This window comes from Stenella coeruleoalba (assembly GCF_951394435.1).
Source record: "Stenella coeruleoalba genome assembly, chromosome: 5".
Taxonomy (NCBI): Eukaryota; Metazoa; Chordata; class Mammalia; order Artiodactyla; family Delphinidae; genus Stenella; species Stenella coeruleoalba.
The window spans coordinates 88868102-88887795 of record NC_137150.1 but is presented as its reverse complement, the minus strand read 5'-3'; the positions used below and the strand labels follow the sequence as shown (position 1 = coordinate 88887795).

The 19694-nt window shown below is 40.6% G+C and overlaps 1 protein-coding gene across 7 annotated transcripts in view; it reads right to left on the bottom strand.

Annotated features, from left to right (window-relative positions):
• Positions 1 to 19694, bottom strand: part of MORC1 (MORC family CW-type zinc finger 1) — a 351409-nt gene that overhangs the window by 165918 nt on the left and 165797 nt on the right. For 2 of the 7 annotated variants that reach the window (XM_079922605.1, XM_079922604.1), the window contains exons 5-7: positions 15641 to 15698; positions 9889 to 9942; positions 5677 to 5711 (exon numbers count right to left, since the gene is read on the bottom strand). In XM_079922605.1, the coding sequence (XP_079778731.1) occupies positions 5677 to 5711; positions 9889 to 9942; positions 15641 to 15651 (100 nt within the window). In that variant the 5' untranslated portion in view covers positions 15652 to 15698. Of the gene's footprint in view, positions 1 to 5676; positions 5712 to 9888; positions 9943 to 13372; positions 13529 to 15640; positions 15763 to 19694 lie in introns of those variants that run through there. The other 5 variants (XM_079922603.1, XM_079922608.1, XM_079922606.1 and 2 more) reach the window with 4 other exon arrangements.

Here is a 19694-nt window from a genome sequence, read left to right as displayed (position 1 = left end):
GCCCCAGGATCCCTCTATCAAATTGATCAGTCCTGATGCCCTTCCACCAAAGCACTAATTCTAAAGTCAGTCCAGGTCATTCTTATTAAATTCATCAGGCTCTCTTCCAAGTAGCTAATTCCCATAAGAGCCATTCGTGCATGCTTCTCAGTGGCAGCAAATATTTGCCTCTTGAAAAATGTATTTGATTTTTGAAAATAGCTAAGTTATTTGGAGTCAATTTTGATGATTAAGAGATATTAAATTACATAATATAATCTCTTGTTTAAAAAATTTTGAAGGTGTAACTAAAAGTAATGAGAGTAATGTTAATGCACAGTGTGTAATCTGGCTCTTGAAGTAATTTCAACATGTGGATACGTGAATTCCAGCACACCTCTCTCTTTTTTTTGTTAACATAACAACTTTATTGAGAAATAGCTTACACACAAGAGAGCTACACGTTTAAAGTGTACAATGTGACACATTTTGACATATGTAAATACCTGTGGAACCATCACCACAATCAGGATAGTGAACATGACCATCACCCCAGGTGTTTCCTGGTGCCCCTTGTAGTCTCTGCCTTCTGCCCCTCCCATGCCCTGTCACCCCCGACCCCATCCCCAGGCAGCCATGGATTTACTAACTCCATCCTCACAGATTCATTTCTAGCACATCAGTTAAGTCAACTCTGGGTTCAATGGTCACCTCTAATCTACATTTTTTAAATGTTCAAAATAATCTATAAATACATATCTAAAAATCATACCCAAGTTTTCTGGGTTCATAATTTTATGCTCACATGTCCACTTGTAATCCCCCCTCCTCTCTCTAATTCACCTCCTGTTTACAAACCCTTTGAATCTTCCCTACCATCTCATTTCCCCAGTTCTTCTCCCTACCTGGTCCTCTGGTCTGCTTACCTCAACTTCTGTGTCAGAATATTCCTCCCCGCTTTAGGTATTTGCTCTGTTCAGCCATCCCCTGACTAAGGCTGACACTTCTCCACTGTTCAGCTCTTGTTGAGTTCTTTGCACAATGCGATAGTTCTCAACCTTGGCTGCACATTTGAATCACCGGGATATATTCTAAATTAATTGGTCTTGGATGCAGTTCAGCAATAAAAACTCCTCCCTATTATCCTAAGGTTTATCAGAACTGGGAACCACCTAACACAAGCCTCAGCCTGTGAAGTTGCAACAGTTGATTTTGCAGCTCTTGGTATATAGTTCTCACGTAAGAAAGCAGGGCATTTCTTTGGTGAATAGGTGGGAAAGGCTCAAAATTCCCAAGAGTCTTAATAGAGTGCTTAATTTTTCTATAACTTCCCATGAAGGCCTGCAGACAATCACAGCCTCAAAATTTAACGTTCCCCAAGTACCCACTCAGAGGCTTGGCGCCAACTTGTTTGTTTCAATTCCTTAAAACTATGTATTTCAGATCGATTTCTACTAACCATTAAGCATGCATGTCCGAAACAAACCACAGCACCTTCTCCCCAAGCAGACTGCCTCCTCCTTCCGGTGTGTCCTGCTCAATAAATGGCATCTCTCTGCCATTAGGCTTCAGCTGCCCACGTCAAAGCCTCAAGATCAAGTTCTCCACCTCTTCCACCCATGTAGACATGTCTTCTCCATTCCACCTCCTCACATCTCTCAAATCTGACCACTTTTTCCATCCCCATGACACTGCCTTAGTTCAGGAAACCACCCCTCTCTTCTGGATTCCAGTAGCAGCTCCCCCACTTCTTGCTCCCACAAATCAGAGCACGCCGAGAGTCTGTAGCCAGTCATGCAGTTCACTCCTCTCCTGCTTATAACCCTTGCATGCCTTCCCACTGCCCACAGGGTGCAACCCAACCAGTTAGCAAATCTAGCTTGCCTTTCATCACCTGACCCTCCAACCTCTCTGTGGTGGTGAATTTTATGTGTCAACTTGGCTAAGCTGTGGTGTCCAATTGTTTGGTCAACTCGATGTTGTTATGAAAGTACTTGTAGATACAATTAACATTTATAATCAGCTAACTGTAAGTAAAGCAGATACCCTCTATAATGTGGGTCAGCCTCATCCAATCAGTTGCAGGCCGTAAAGGCAAAGACTGAGGTTTCCCAAAGAAACAGCAATTTTCTGCCTCAAGACTGCAACACAGAAACCCTGCTTGAGTTTCCAGGCTGCTGGCCTGCCTGAAGATTTAGAACTCAAGACTGCAACGTCAACTCTGACCTGGATTTCCAACCTGCCAGCTGCCCTACAGATTCCACACCTGCCAGCCCGCACAATCATGGGAGCCAGCTTCTTAAAATAATCCCCTTCTTTCTCTTCCTCCCTCTCTCTACTATATGTATATCCATAGATAGAATGAGAGAGACTGACAGAGAGACAGAGAGAGAGAGAGAGAGAGAGAGGAAGGGGCAGGGAGAGATATCTATTTATCTACTATTGGTTCTGTTTCTCTGAAGAACCCCTCCAAGCTCATCTCTTGTCATCCCCTCCCCTGCCCATACTGCACTCTTCCACTTCTACACAAATAATCACCTGCGACTAATCCTGAACATCTCAAACATTTCTTCAACACCATCAGGGTGTCCTATGTTCTCTCCAGATTCAAGCGACTATACATTCTTCTCCTTCGTCCTTTCCATCCTTGATTCTCCAGGTTAAGGCCTATTTTCCCTTTAGGTCTCTAGTTCATACATGATTTCTTCTAGCAAGCCTTCCTAATCCTTCCACATCATCAGGTGCCCATAATGAATGTTTTCTTTCTAATCTGTGTTTCCCACTTTTCAAAGTATGTTCATGCATCTATTTCTCTTTCAGACTAGTGGTTCTTCCACGTTTGGGGACTCAGTTGCCTCAGAGATATGATGAAAGCTCAACGGCCTTCTACCCATAAAAGTGAAGTTGCACACAATATTTTCCACAGATCCCTTTACTAGGATGCCAATTCCTTAAAAGCAGGCACTGTGTGTACTCAGCACTTGGCCCAGTGCCTGCCACTTGGTAAGCACTAAAAAAATGTACTGAATGCATACCCATGTTTACTAGAATAATACACACAGAAAGATAAAACATCCATGGCTAAACATATTCAGTTTGAATTTTATAGCCCTCAAGTTACTTGAAGAAAACTTAAGAAAGTAATTCACATGCCTCAGTAAATAATTTAAAAACTAGTCCAATGCTTAGATTAATTATGTACCCCCATACCAATTCTATCGGTGCATAAGCCCTGGCCCTAGTTTATTTATTTTTTTTATTTTTTGAAGAAAAATCAGTTTGCTAGGTTGATAGCCATATTGTGGTTTGCTGCAATAAAAAGTTGATAGCCATATTGTGGTTTGCTGCAATAACACATATTACCTAAATAAAGAAAGACGTGCCCCTTTCAAATCAAATTGCAAAGATTCTTTTTTCTTTTTTGTGACAATGCCAAGTGCTAAAGAAAGTGGGGTGAAGTGAATACTGCCATGCCCTGATGTCTTGCACAAACCCAAAAGAACATAATGTGTGAATTCTGATCACAGTTGTTGTACTTTCTGTGATTCCAGATAATTCTTCTCAACCCTTCGACCCTTCAATAATACGTGTGCTCTGAATGAAATTCAGCTCGAATCTTTTCTCCTTCCTCCACTGCTAGGACCACTGCCTTTGTTCAAATCCTCATAAAATCTTGTGTAGATCAGCCATAGCCCCACTTCCCTGCTATCGTTCTTTCACACTTCTACAGACCATCTACAAACCATCCTGTATGCTCTTGCTAGAGTATCTTTCTTTAAAAAGAAAAGAGCACATTTCTATTGAATAATTTGCAACTGACATTGCTCAAAACTCTTTAATGGTTCACTGGCTACAGAAAAAGAAACAAACAAAAAATCTTAGTATGGTATTCAAGGTGCTCATACATTTGGCTCTAACCCTTAGCTCTAGTCAACCAAGCCCCATCATTGTCTCCTGGATGCTTTTTCTCCAAATATATACATGGCTCACTGCCTCATGCCATTTAGGTCTTTGCTGGTATATCACCTATTTAGAGCAACTTTCCATGAGCACCACGTGAAAAATAGTACATCTTTCCCATTCCTCTCTGTTCTCTTAACCCACTATGTTTCGTTTTGTTTTGTTTCTTTTTAGCACTTATCGTGACCTGGTATATTATTTATTTGTTCATTTCTTTATTGTCTGTCTTTCCTCATTAGAATGCATGTTCCATGAGAGCACAGGCTTAATCAAACACTTTACTCATTGCTCTATCCCCAGCACCTAGAAAAACTGCTTGTCTCATTCATAATAGATACCCAGTAAATTGTTATTGAATAAATGAATGAGTCTCTGAACTAGTCTACCTCCATTCTTTTTTTCACAATAATTCCTCAGACAGGACTATTCTTTTCTTCCTACACTACCTGACAAAAATCACATCCATATTTCAAGCCCTGGCTCTTTAATATGGGGTGTTCTTTCTCTGTGTTCCCACCATGCTTTGAGTCTCTCCTAGGCAAGAGATGCTTATTCTCTTTCACTCTTATATAATTGGATATATATATGGAAAGACCACCCTTTCTCCACTACTGGCATTTCCTTCTATGCAGAATGGAGTTCAATCAGTAGTAGTAAATGGGGCCCTTCTCTGTACCTTGACCATTTTTTCCCTGAAGCAGTGAGCTCACTCATCTGACTAGTAAGTTGGGGAAAAGTAACTTAAGAAGGTTCTGCTCAGGTCTCTCCTGTTCCCTCTGAGAGCAAGCTGCCTGCAGAGAGCATGACTCCACTAGGTGGGCGAGTGCCTGATGCTCTCCCACACTAAGCTCCACACTCCAACCTAGCATTTATCAGCAATGAAGACTGACTCTCTTATTTGATTTCTCAAACTTCTCAGAACCTGGGAGTAGAAAGGGAAGAAGAGTGTCATTTATTATGTTTCTTCAAATCTCTCAAGATGTCCATGTCTCTCTTCCTCGTGAACCAGAAGCACCCACCTAGCACAAAATCTTAAAACATTTAGAAAACTGAACTGAACTGAGTTGCTTTTTAAATAATGATAAAACTTTATATCATGGACCACATTCTCTGGCCTGTGACCAACAGCCAATATTCACAGGAAAGCTGATAGAATCTGGGTTGGGGATCAGTTTTAACACAATAGGCGTTTCTCCAGGTAGTGTTAACTACAGGACTGGATCACAAAACCTAACTTCCTCTGCATCATATTCAGTGAAATGAACTAATAAGTGCAAAAAATACTTGGTGACTGGAAATGAAGTCAGTAAAGAAAACATGCTTGGTTTGAACTTCATAGCCTTCAAACATTCATACTACACATTCACTTACACACTTTAAAACTGTGATATGTTGGGAATGATGTATACTTAATTATGAATAACCATTAAGTTAATATGCATTTTAAAATAAAACTGTTTTCTCGTGGCAGACAAACTGACTGCTCCAAATCACTGATGCTTTCACAAAACCCTGGAAGATCTAATTTTGTAAATGAGTCCTCTAACAAGTGAACAATTTCACCCAAAGAGTATATTGTTCTCAACCTGGCTCCCCACGGGGTCACTGAACTCACAAAGCACTTAGATTACATTAAAAATCTATAGAATGTGGTTTGATTTTCATGAAATTAAAGAAAATCAAAATAACTACAGGCTTTTCCATTAGAAGAAAAAAGGAGAAAGAAAATCTGCTCACCTGAAAACACATCAAGTCTTGCAGCCCCTGCATCTCTGAAAACAATATAAAAATACTGCTTCAGTATGAAATTGTATTTTTAAAAATTACATTAATCTGAATTGCTCATGTGACATATGATCTACTGTCAGATAGCAAACAATGGAGAAATCTGCTTAAATTGCTTTAAAAACACTAAAATGTTTCACCCTGCATTTGTAGACTAAGACCTATGATCACTCGTAATTTGAGAATATTACAAAGCCTAAAAGTCAGAAATTTAAAAGAAGAGATGGAATTTAGTGGTAGTTACACAAGAAGCTCAAGAAAATGGATATGAACATTAAAAAAAATGGTTGGAGAATAATCCAGAAGTCATATGAAGACTTTCATGATATATTTTAGTACAAAAAGAAAAAGAAAATTACTAAGTACTGTGTACCATATAATCACATTTTTAAAGAACATATATGATATTCATGTGCATATCTGTAAGGAAAGAAATCAAATGTTAACAGTGATTTTCTCTAGGTCAGAGGTTGACAATCTATGATCTATGGGCCCACCAACTGTTTTTGTGAATAAAGTTACGGGAACACAACCATGACCGTTTATTTACATATTGTCATATACCTATTGCTTATAGTCTGTCTGCCTTCACACTACAATAGTAGAGTTGGGTAGTTTCAACAGAGAACACATGGCCTACAAAGGTGAAAATATTTAATATTTGGTCTTGCACAGAGAAGTATGCTGGACACCCACACACACAAATGATGAGGTTACTGGTGCCTTTTCTTTTTTTCTTATTCTTAGTTCTCTACAATTCACAGATATTATTTATGTATTTTCTTAAATTACTTTTTAAAGTAGAAACTTTAAAAGGAAAGGAGAAAGAGCCAGAAGATCCTGGTTTCCACATGAAGGCTGTGAGAGAAAGGAGAAGGGCAATGAGGGCTTAGCTGATGAGGAAGTGGGTATGTTGAGGGAAGGAAGAGTCTAGAAGGAAGCTCAGAATAATAACAACCAGCGGGACTCTGGTGGGAAAATCTGAGTGTCTCCCAAAATTTCCATCAGTCCTGACCCAAAACTACCCCAGATAAATTGGAGTAGGTACAATGTACCTGTTCTACAAAGTTGGCCCCTTAGCTCCTTCCTCTAGCCAACTGCTGCTTCTAAGTGCCTCCTCTAAAGAAATTCTGGGGTTACCACTGTCATTTCTTGGTCATTATCCATGTGACAAATAAATATTAAACCTTCCCTTCTAATCCTTACCACAGACCCGTGACACATAGGTATCATTATCTCCATTGTATAATTACATGTTATACAAAGTACCACGTATACAATAATTGCTCAATAAACGCCACTGTACTGAACCGTTTTTTTCATAGAAACAGTTTCTTCATAGAAAAATTCCATGGGATGAGACAAAGAACAGTCATTTACCTTTATGGCATATTAAGACATTTCATAATAAGCTTTGTACTTGAGCCCAGGTACTTTCTCTCTGAAATGTGTTGTATCAGGAAGAGTCCCCTAACAATTCCTTCCTATCCTGTCACATTTTTTCCTCCTCTTTCCACAACATTCTTTTAATACCTTCCAGTTCTAATTTTGACAACTCCAGGAAATCATCAAAATCTTGAATACAATGATATAAAATAACGTCTTAGAGTAACACAGGGACTTTATGAAGACCTCTGTAAGACCAAGCAAGCATCTCACGTAAGTCTGTTAAATAGCTTCATTTGCTGTCAATTACTAGCATCTAAGCAGCGGTGACAAACTTCAGTGTGCCCTGAAGACAGAGGAGCTGAAGAGTTCAGGCTGGCCGTGGGGAACACTGGGAATGGCAAAGCTGAAAACACAGGCTGGTCCCAAGAGTGCACCTGCTACACACCTGATCCCGTTGAGGAAGGCAGCCTCAAGGTTGGTACGTCTAATCTTTAAAAAAACATTAAAAAAGCATGGGATCCAGATTCTTTTATGTGGCACCTCATGTTTCTCAAACTTTACAAACAATTCCTTCTTTTCTTTTTTATAAATATTGTGCAAACTTTCAGTATGAGTCAAAGAAACATGAGACAGGCTGGACTTGTTCAGGGGCTGCCTGTTTACAAATGCTGCTTGAAGAATTGCTTGATTGATCACATTTCCCTCACTCCCCTGAGTCTGCAGTCAATCTTTCTTTGCTAATCACCCTCTCTACTCCATAAACCGTTCCCACTGTTCTATTTCTTCTACATTATGATTTTACTTGCCCTCCTTTGTTGAAATGAGTGAAACAACTTTATAGGAGAAAAGACAGTAGGCAAAAGAGACAGATGTGTTCTTTCACAGTTACAGATGTCAAGTTGCTGGAAATGGACACTGAGTAGGACAGAGGACTAATGGATACAGGAGGAGCCTTGCTTCAAAGCTTTGGGCAGAAGCAAACAGTAGAAACCCTGAATTCCTGCAGACACTAACCATGAACATTCATGTGTAGTAGCCCCATCTCTGTTAGCTCCACCTAAGTTGCATTCACAGCTCTTCTGACCAAGCAAATTTCTTTTTCTCCTCTCCCCTCCCTTTTTGTGATGACGGTGATTCCATTAGTCCTGCAGAGTTTCATATAAAGAGGAGCTAGGGACTTTTTACTTAGCATTGAGCATGGCTGTGCAGGAAGTTCTAGATGGCTGGTTAAATGACTACACCCTGTGGTCACACTCAGTCACCTCCCTTCAAAGGCCAGAAACGAGAGGAAAATGCAAAATGCTGTAATACAGTCATCAATCAGTGGCAGGGAATTTAGATCTCCCCACTGAGATCCCTTATCTAACAACCGCATACTACTCCCTGGGTGGACTTTGCTTTCTGCAGAAAAGGTGACAAAATCTTCTGTTACAGGCAAATACAAATATAAAAAAATCAAATGCCACATTCAGTGAGCTGAAAAACTGACTCCTTCACAAACACACTATTGAGCAGGTCTTAAATTGTTAAAGAGATTTCCTTAAACATCAATACCTTTGTCAGAGACAGTAAAATGGGGCAAGGGAGTTCTGTAGCCAGACAGCCTGAATTTGAATTCTAGCTCTACCAAATATTAACTGTATCTCCTTGAATAGGTCATCTAACCTCTCTGTGCATCAATTTCTACATCTGGGGAATTCAAATAATGATTCCCAGGTCAAAGTGTTGTTGTCAAGAATAATGAGTTAATACCTCTACATGAAGAGCTTAGAACAGGATCTGATACACAGCAGGGTATCAACAACACTTAGCTCTTTTCTCCTTAACTATGCAATTCACTTTGATGCAGACTTCAGTAAATGCCCAAACCCAAACCTAAATTCTCAATACATAGTATACATTGGTACATAATTCAAATAAAATCCAAATGAATATCTGCTATTACATGGTTATAAACACAAAAACAGATGTCCAGATGAATGGATAAAGAAGACGTGGCACATATATACAATGGACTATTACTCAGCCATAAAAAGAAACGAAACTGAGTTATTTGTAGTGAGGTGGATGGACCTAGAGTCTGTCATACAGAGTGAAGTAAGTCAGAAAGAGAAAAACAAATACCGTATGCTAACACATATATATGGAATCTAAGAAAAAAAAAAAAGGTCATGAAGAACCTAGGGGCAAGACGGGAATAAAGACACAGACCTACCAGAGAATGGACTTGAGGATATGGGGAGGGGGAAGGGTAAGCTGGGACAAAGTGAGAGAGTGGCATGGACATATATACACTACCAAACGTAAGGTAGATAGCTAGTGGGAAGCAGCCGCATAGCACAGGGAGATCAGCTCGGTGCTTTGTGACCACCTGGAGGAGTGTGATAGAGAGGGTGGGAGAGAGGGAGACACAAGAGGGAAGAGATATGGGAACATATGTATATGTATAACTGATTCACTTTGTTATAAAGCAGAAAGTAACACACCACTGTAAAGCAATTATACTCCAATAAAGATGTAAAAAAAAAAAAACAGATGCCCAATTTACCTGCACTTCAAGTATGATCATAAATACAAACTGAATAAAGATGAATAATTCCTCCTTTCATCTGTTCTTTTTCCTATAATACCTTGATTTTATAGGAAATCAAGTCACAAAGCATTCCAAGTGGGGAAATGACAACGTATTTTCATCTCTTAATATGACTAGACTTTATTAATGTTATGAAATGCCTTTGTCCCTTTGAATAACCTTTGTTTACACATAATCCTTACCTTGCATTGTCCAGCAATTCAGCCAGTGCTCCAAAAAGGAAACTGTGAGTGGTGCTGATGAAGAAATAGAGGAAAAACCAAAGTTAAACCAACTCTGTAATCAATGTAAAAGGTTCAAGACACGTTCAGACAAGATTCTCCAGTTCTAGGCAGATAATCAATTACGGAGTTATTCTAGAAACTACTTTCTCAGCATGGTCAAGATTCTGAAGTACATGACAAAGCCAGGGCTAAGAACACTATTGCCAAAATATCCTGTCTACTCCTAATGAAACAAAGACTTCAAGGACCTGACTGTACTTAAAGCAAATTTTGACATTTTAAAATTGCTTGATAAGCATTTACTCAAGTTTTTTTAGAGAATGTTTCATTAAAGCTGTATTATTTAAGGCCAAATTACTTCTGAAAAACCTTGATCAAAATCCAGGCTCACTGAAAGACCTTAAGACTCCATCTGCAGACACAGGCACTGGCAGGGGACCCTGTTTGCACCACTAATCTACACTTTTCTGTGCAATCTTTTCACCTTGGACAACCCTGATCCTTAAATAATCTCACAGATTACCAGTGGTCACTCTCCCCTGTATCCCTCTTGCCAAGTCCTGGGCAATAGAACACACTAGATAGCCATCCTTATTTATACTTTGAAGGCTGAATGTTCCTCTGGGGTGATATCAAGCCACCTTCAGGGTCCCACACTTGCTTTTCATTTGTTGTTGTGGCTATTTCAATCAGCAACCTTATCGCAGCATTAAAGTAAGATTCAGTAGGCAATTTTCTTTTTATATTTAGTAAACAGGTAGCAGAAGCAAGAGAGACCCATTTATCAGAAAACATCTGCTCATTTGTACAGGAGGAAGGATAATCTGCAATGTCTCAGGGACTCCAAATACCTCAGGCCACAGGATGATATGTTAGCTAAAAATTTATTTTAAAAAAATATATACATATATCTATTTTTGGAATTTTAAACTATAAACACATGCTGATGAGGGGGTCTCTTGACTCCAGTCAGCTTTCAAATTCGTCATCAGAATAAACCTACTATGCTTCTAATGAAGAGACAAGTTTGTGAACCACTATCCTAATTGCTTAGTACACCATTCATTTGACTCTTAATTATACCCTACAGTAGAACTAACTCCTTTAATGGCAGACATCAGATGTCTCTGATTTCTGAGCTTAGCTGCTCTTATAAAATAGTTGCCTTTTAATAAATATTCACTGTTCGTGAAAAAAAGCATAAACCTACTAAATGCAATTATTGCAAAAAGGTGTCCTTCACTCAAAAGAAAGTTAGTACTTAAAAATCTAGAACGGAGCAAAAGAAAAGTGTCGGTGACATGCTTTACAAAAGCAGCACTTCAAACCACAAGCCTTTCTAAACAATCCTTCAGGAAAGTAACTGCAATCATTCTGATCCCCCCACCAAAAATGCCATATAAGCTTCTGTACCGTTTCACTTGAGATTTTTACTGACTGCCTGCTATGTGCCAATGTGGGCAGACATGTTCTTTACACTCTGCGGGCTCAAGTTAGTGGGGGATATGAAAAATACACAAGTAAACAAACATATAAAGATGAAAACACAGATTATGATTCAATGCTACTAAGAAAGAGGTATGGGGAAGAGTAACTGGTGAGGAAGGGAAAGCCTTTCTTCACAGAAGACATAAGCTGAACCCTGAAAGATGAGAGCTCAGTCCCTTGCAGAACTGGAGTGAAAATGCTCCAGCAAGAGCAGGAGGTGCAAAGACCTTGAAGCAGAAAAGAGCCAAGCAGGCCAGTCTGCTCTGGCTATGGTAAAACGGGGAGATCACAGCAAGACATGGGATGGCCAGGTCATGCAGTGCTTCCTACTCCCTGGTTAGGAGCTCATACTTGGTCCCCATGCAACTGGAAACCACTGTCATGTCTTAAGAAAAATGACACACCTTGGGGCTTCCCTGGTGACTCAGTGGTTAAGAATCCCCCTGCCAACGCAGGGGACACGGGTTCGAGCCCTGGTCCGGGAAGATCCCACATGCCGTGGAGCAACTAGGTCCGTGAGCCACAACTACTGAGCCCACATGCCACAACTACTGAAGCCCGCGCGCCTAGAGCCCGTGCTCCGCAACAAGAGAAGCCACCGCAATGAGAAGCCTGCACACCACAACGAAGAGTAGCCCCAGCTCACCGCAACTAGAGAAAGCCCGCGCACAGCAACGAAGACCCAACGCAGTCAAAAATAAAAATAAATAAATAAATATTAAAAAGAAAAAAAAAAGAAGAGTGACACATCTGGTTTAAGTTTTTAAAAGCTCACTCTGGCAGCTTTTAGGAAAACGGATCATAGGGAAGCAAGAAGGGGAAGCAGAGAACCTAGTTTAGAGGCTATGAGAAATCCAGAGGGGAGATGGCAGTAGAGATGGGGAGAAATGGATGAATTTGAGACACAGAGGTGGCATGAAGAGGACTTGATGATTGATGGATTGGATGTGGGGGTGAAGCAAAGGAGGAATAAAAAATCACTCCTGTTTTTACTGAGGCCAGTCTCAGATAAGAATTTTATCTCTGGGAGCTGAGACTATGCCAATTTGTATCTGATTTTGTTGCTGTGGCTTCACACTGCTGTCACTTTTGTTGTTAAGTTACCAGACCACCAACTGATAATGGGGTAGTATGGTGGCAGGGGGGAGGTTGGGGAGCAATAGCTATAGAAACTATGCAAAACTGAGGCTGAGGAACTTTTCTAAGATAAAATTCACAGTCTTTCCAGCACTCAGCTTATAATTTTTCAACTTGCTCAAAATTGCTATTTCTTCATTTGTCTTCTACCTGTTAACTTTTAACTACTTGTACCATCCTTTCCAGCTTGAAATCATTCTCCATGATAACAAGATAAAACTAAATATCTGCTGAATATTGCCTGTTTGTTTTATTCTGTTGTCTGTAAAAATTACACTGTTTTTCCCAAGCAGCAAGGCCAGGCTTCTTTACATTTCCATTTCTGTGGTTTCAAATCTGCTGCATCCTTTCTATCAATCGGTACTTTCAGTAAATACAAATTACTAAAAGGTTCCAAAAACTCAACATACCACTGTGAATTACACAGCACTCACTGCTATGCTTTGCTCTGTTGGAAATAACAGATGGACAAGAAAACCTCTATCACCTGCCTCTGCAATCTGAATATTCAATATAACACCTAAAGAGTAGCCAAAGGGGCTACTGGCCTGACAGAAGAAACAGTGCCCTGGTAATAATTAAAATGTGAGATTCCTATCCTCATAGAGGTTACATTTTCAGAAAGACTCAGGATGCAACAGCGGCTGGAATCGATAAATACAAATTACTCTTTGGTGGGCAAATTTAATCTTTAAAATGTCAGTGTGTTAGGGAGAGAAATCATTAGAGATAGGCCAGGATGGTAGAATGAGGAGATGGACAAACGTCTCCATTGTGTGGACAGGCTCCCCCGTTCCGGCTACGCCAGGGTACTCACGAGTTGGCGTGGATGAAGTCCAGATTCAGCTGGGCCCGCCGCAGAGCGGTATACTTGTCGTCCATGGCCTGGAACGCGACCCGCGCGGCCCTCGGGCACCCAGGCGACAGACCCAGCAGCCTTTCGCCCATCTCCACGCCCACGTCCACGTCCACGCCCACGCCCACGCCCTTGCGCAGACACATGGCTCGGCGAGCACGCGCTCCCCCTGGTGTCCGGAGCGCGAAGCTCACCCTGCGCTGTGGGCCCGAGTGTCTGGCAAGCTAAGTCTGGTCCTGATCTTGGATCCACCTGGTGATAAGGCGTCTGGGCTAGGCTCCTCTTCCCGAATTGAGGTTTACGTAACCTTACTAAACACTCTTTTCTATCATTCCCCAACTGGAAAATGGAGCCCAGGGCTGGGGCTAGAATTCGATCAGAAATGATCGCACACACACATACACACATAAACACACAGAATGGGAAGAATCTGGGAGGCGAGGTCGGTAAGGGAGCTGGGGACGGTAGGGAAGGAAAATGGATAGTTTCCCTTTTGCGGTTGTTACACAGCAGAGGTCAAGGCCCTTTGTGTTCTCACCCCAGCACTTACCCGTGTCCCTTGGGTTGTGTTTTCTCCAGTTGAAGGAAAGAAAGAAGAAAAGCGGTCAGCCAGAGAGAGAAAGGAAGGAAGAACTAAAGGCAATCAGAACAGAATGTGAAGGCTTGTGTTCCGTGAGAACCTTTTTCACCTGTCAGCTGCCATTCAATTGTTTGATGTGCTGGCGCGATTCAAAGAATAGACATTCTGTATTGTTCCAAAAGACAGAATTGGGCAAGTGGAAGGTGGAAAGAGGGGGATTGGGGATAAATATAAGGAAGGGCTGTGTATGCCAGCTGTCCAAAAGGGGATACAAAGCACTGAGTCACCAAACCCTGAGCTGAAACAAGATTTGTCAAGGATGTGTTAGGGAAAGGTGCTGGCTGGGATGACAAATTAGTAGGCCTAGTTGACTTCTAAGTGTTCAAACTCATTCATTCTAAGGCACTATGACTTGCAAATAAGGTAGTTCGATAGTACTCAGCAGATGTTTTATATGAGAGTTTTAAAATCAGAAACAAGCATCTATGGAATAAAGAAGTTGGACTAGATGTGTTTGTGATTTCCAGGCATTACACAAGCAATGAGGCTCACAAAAAAAAAGAAAAACAATGTCAGTTTTGGGGTACTCATTCTACTTCCAAAGAAAGAAGTTTATCTGTTACTACATTTGTAAGACTCAGTAGAGGAAGAGAGAATCTGAATGGCAACCCAAGCGCACATGGTGCTCTAATTTGAAAACCGGTAGTAAGCACAAACATTTCAAATAATTTTCCTGATTGCATTTTTGTTTTAACAGTGGCTATGACGGTGTTTTGATAGCAAAATTCTCTTTACTAAGGAACGTGAGCTATCTTTCCCATCTTTCCTTTCATAGAACTTCAATGAAAGTATGATATTTTATTTTCATTTTATGGGTAAGAAAAGCTTGACAAGCCTCTCCTGGATTTATTTTATTACCCCCAATTTCCAGCCGCTACCTCAAAGAAATTTACTTTTGGGAGGGCACCAGAGCCACTAGCCTATAATTAGTAATGGGCTGTAATACCTAATTTCTACCAGAGGGAAGGGTGTGATTATCACAGAAGCACTCCGTCTAATAATCTGAGCAGAGCCCTCCTACAGTAAGTGGGCAGTCCCAAAGCACTAGACATTTCCAGCTGGCCTGGATGACAGACACGCGGGAGGGATCTATTAGATCGTGCTGAAAAAGAGCCCTGAGGTCATTGTGCACAACCCACCAAAAGCCTTTTTCCCCATTTCAACTCTGCTTTGCCACTCTGCTGTCATAAAGGCAATTTGTTTCCTCTTTAACGTATACTTTTGGGATTGCCTGTCTCAGCCACCCCCCTCAGCCCTGCCTCAGTATTCATTTTAACATTACTTCATGATAAAAATACTAGGGGAATAACAGGGAGGAGAAATTTAAAATGAGAACATCATCTGCTTATCTTATGGTTGATCCTGATGTTGAGAACAGTCAATTTGGGATATGAGACTCTTCAGCTCTTCCTAACCAAACATTTCAGCTTTGCAACATTCATGTACTAGTCACAAATGGCGGCTCAAATTTTTCAAACTCCACTTTCCCCCTTTCGCTTAACTTTGTATGAACCAACATTTCATTACTCTACACAAACATGTTTAAACACAAAACAAAGTTTATAAACATAAAAAACGGACACTTGTACCTTCCAACCATGCACAATGGTGTGCCATCTCCTAGGAACTATAAGAAGTGACATCGTCCTAAGATAATAAACACAGAAAACAAATGCTATTAAGGTGATAATGTTGAAAGAGGCCAATAACCCTCAATCGATAATAATGAAATGTCTCTGAAAGCACCTCACACCATTATGGCTCATTTTCTTGCTTTTGTGTGAACCTAGTCAGTGTGTTCTCATCTCTTCCAATCTACTCCAGGTTAGACAATGGTGGGGTTTTCATTATAGAAATTCTGTTACCCATATAATTGACCATCTTTATATTCCCAAATATTCAGCACTGTGATAAGCATCCCTGGAGACGGTGTAAAATATGAGGCCCAAAACTTGCTCAAAGAATAGTGATGGTATTAAATGAGTTAGAAAATATGGTATTCACTCTGGGTTGGCTAACCCACTAGCCATTTTCCCAACTTTCCTCTTTCTACTATCAAAGCTGAAGACTTACTTTTCTAGACTCCCCTGCAGCAAAGGTGGCTATCTGACTTACTACTCTTGAATAAGATAAAAGCAGAAATGTGTTGAGTGGTTTCTAGAAAACCACTAGATAAAAGGCACAGTCGCGGCTGGTTCTACCTCCCTTCTTTCTTGTTTCTGCTTTAAATACAGGTGCAATTACAGGATATTGAGGTGTCATTTGCATCCATGAGGGAAAGTCAAGAGAATTGCATGAAGCAGTCCCAAACATTCTTGAATTACTAAACCAAAGCCAGAAGTCACTCACCTCCAGAGTTTTCATTATGAAACAAAACTTTATTGGTTTAAGTAATTATAATTGGATTTTCTTTTAGTTGTAGCCAAAACTGTTCTTAACCAATAGAAATAAAGACAAAGCATAATGCCAGAAAGCACCAGAAGCATACTTTCTTTCCATCACTGGGCATCAGCAGAAGATTATTTGTTATGAACTGTGATTTATAAGTCTTTTCTTGACAGAAGTGGTAAATGTCAGTAGAGAGGAAGACACTTGCAGGAGCCATTAGAACAAAGAGAGAGAGGAAGAGGGAAGACATGTGTGTGTATACAGAATATCATAACTAGAGTTGTTAGACTAAAGCACAGGAAGAGACAGTGTTGGCCAGATAAGGGAGGAGAGCATTAAAGAGAAGTTGGAGTGTCGGGGTGAAATTTATGTTTAGAGTGATGTATAATTTTGAGCCATTATTGGCTCATGCAGTGAATCAGTCATTCATTTGGTGAGAGCCAGCTCCATGGTAGGTTCCAAGAATATAAAAATACAAATATCACGTTTCTGGTTACAGTTTAATAGAGGCAGAGTGTATCAGGTTTCAATGTAGGAAACAGAAACCATTCTGCATACGTCAGACACCAAGTAATATGATGCAGGGAAATGGATATTGACAAAATCCATGGAAGAGATGGTAGGGCTCGAGTCAGGGGCCCACCACAGGACAGCTGAATTCAGCCTCACACCATGAAGTTTCAGAACAGAGGGCAGCAGTCTCCTGATGCCACTGTCGCAACTGCCTCCAGCTACACGTGAGGGCGGTTTCCATGTACAGGAATGCTGAGGCTGGCCATCGCCTCTGCGCAATCACATCCCACGTCCTGCCTAGTAGCAGCAAAACAAGACAAAATCTAAGTATAGTTTCTAGTTTTTCAGTCTCTCTAACTGGAGGGATTAGAGAGAAGGTGCTTGGAGACTAAGGGAAATGATGCACAGTTTCCACCACACTGATGGACTTTTAAAGCCTCCATTCGTGCATGAATGTGTTACAGGTCCTGTGAGAGAAGTTTGGGTTGCAAGGAGGGAGGTGGGTTAGGAGAGATTTCAAAGAAGCCATGGCACTTGACCAGTGCCTTGAAAGATGATCTTATACTTGTTGGGTGAACAGAATCAGGATTGGCATTTTCAGTAGCGTGCTCAGTTGAAAAAAGGAAAAATGTGAAGCTACACAGACATTCCATGGGCAGCTCACTGTGTCTGGAGTGAGGGGCACAAAGTGGGGTAGGAGAGGAGGGGGTGCAAGCTTCAAGAGGACTGGGAAGGAAGTGGGAGTCAGGTCATGGTGGACCCTGAATGCTGTACTGAGGAATTTGGAGTGGATCTTGCGGGGGCTGGAAACCAGAGTCAGGCCTCCAGCAATGGAGGGCTATGAATGAATTTGGGCTTTGTAAGGATTGCTCTGGCTGCATGTGAGTACTAGGTTGGAGGAGTTCAAGCCCGGAAGCAGGAAGGCTAGTTAGCAGAGTGTTGTAGTAGAAAGTAAGAAATAGCCTCCTGAGCTGGGGAGAATTTGATACTATGTGGGGAAGAGATGAACTGGATGCCCTGATAGTTTAGGTAGCCATAAAGGGCATCTCTGGAAGACTTGCAATAAAGTGGAGAAGAAACCACGGAAATGAGGACTGGAGCGGTGCCCATGGAGAGAAAGAGATGAATAAGAAAGGTCGATATTAGGAAAACCTGGGAGTGGGCATTCCTCAATGGGACCACAAGATACTAGTAAACGCAAGGAGAAAATGCAAGTTTGGTTGGCTTAACTTAGTCCTTCAGGGGTCTGAGGGAAGCAGGAAAGAAAGAAAGGGCAAAAGTTACTCCATGGTTTTAAGCTTGAAGTCCTGGGGAGATGGTCTTGCCGTTGACAGTATTGGGTAAGGCACCCCAAATTACCAGTTTGAAAGGTAGAAGAGAATGAGTTCATTTTTGTCACGTTAGAATTTCGCATGAAACAAACAGCACATCCAAGTAGAGTATTGTCTTACACTTTAAATAAATATGCGGTTTTCCTGTCTTCAATGGAGTTAGCTAACAACAGGTTGTCATTTTTCAACAAAATGTAATTTTGTGTTATGGAAAATATTAGTGAAGTTATTGAGCCTTGTGTGCCTCTGAAGTCAGAGGCTGAGAAGTTCGTGGGAATGGGAGAAGCTGGTTAAAGATACCAGGAAGAAAAGAGACACACTCAGGTGAATGTATGGGGAAATGCGAATTTTGTGGCTATGAGTTAATATTTGTCAAGACTGATCAAAAAAAATCTGCAAATAAATTTTCCCTCCTGAACCCCCGTTTACATACGGATGTCTAATTTGTGAATTGAGGCTGTATATCAACTCAATAGGCTGCCTAGAATTATACAATAGCCTCACCCTGAGAAGTCAAGACAGTGTTTTTTATAATTGTATTTCCTGGGATTTGTCCATTTAAAAATGAAGGGGAAATAATGTGTCCAGATCCCTCTCAAACTTGTTCCATCTTCTTTCAACAAAACCCTTTTATCTATAAAACAGAAATAGAGTTACAGATATAGAAAAAAAACTTATGGTTACCAGGGGGTAAGGGAGAGGGGAGGGATAAATGAGAGATTGAGATTAATATATGCACACTACTGTATATGAAATAGATAACTAATAAGGACCTACTGTATAGCACAGGGAACTCTACTCAATACTCTGTAATGGCCTATATGGAAAAAGAATCTAAAAAAGAGTGGATATATGTATATGTATAACTGATTCACTTTGCTGTACACCTGAAACACAACATTGTAAACCAACTATGCACCAATAAAAATTAAAAAGAAAGAAAAAAATCATTGCAAATAGCCAAACTTAGTGCATTATTAGAATGCAAAGTGATAAAACAACACACATTCATCTTTGGGGCACTCTGTAATGAGTCTTTTTTAAAGTTCAAAGGTGGAAAAAACCTCACACATGTAAGTAAGACTCGTACCCTGACCTTTGAGAACAGCAGTTACAGACGTGTAATGAATCACTGACAATTCAAAGGGAGAGGTAAGCACATTTTTCCTGCTGTGGCAAAAAGAACCACCTCTTAAAATTTCTTATCTAACTCAAATTGCAGACCTTTGAAATGAAACAAATTGTCCTGTATGTTCTCCAATGGACAATTTTCAGTCTGGGGACCTTTCTTACCCATAATTGTATTGTCTCCCCCCCCCCCACCCAAGAACATACCACAATAACATCCAGGAAATGCCCGGTATATTTCAGAAACTTAAATAAACTTTTGTTTTTAATATAAAATTTGCTG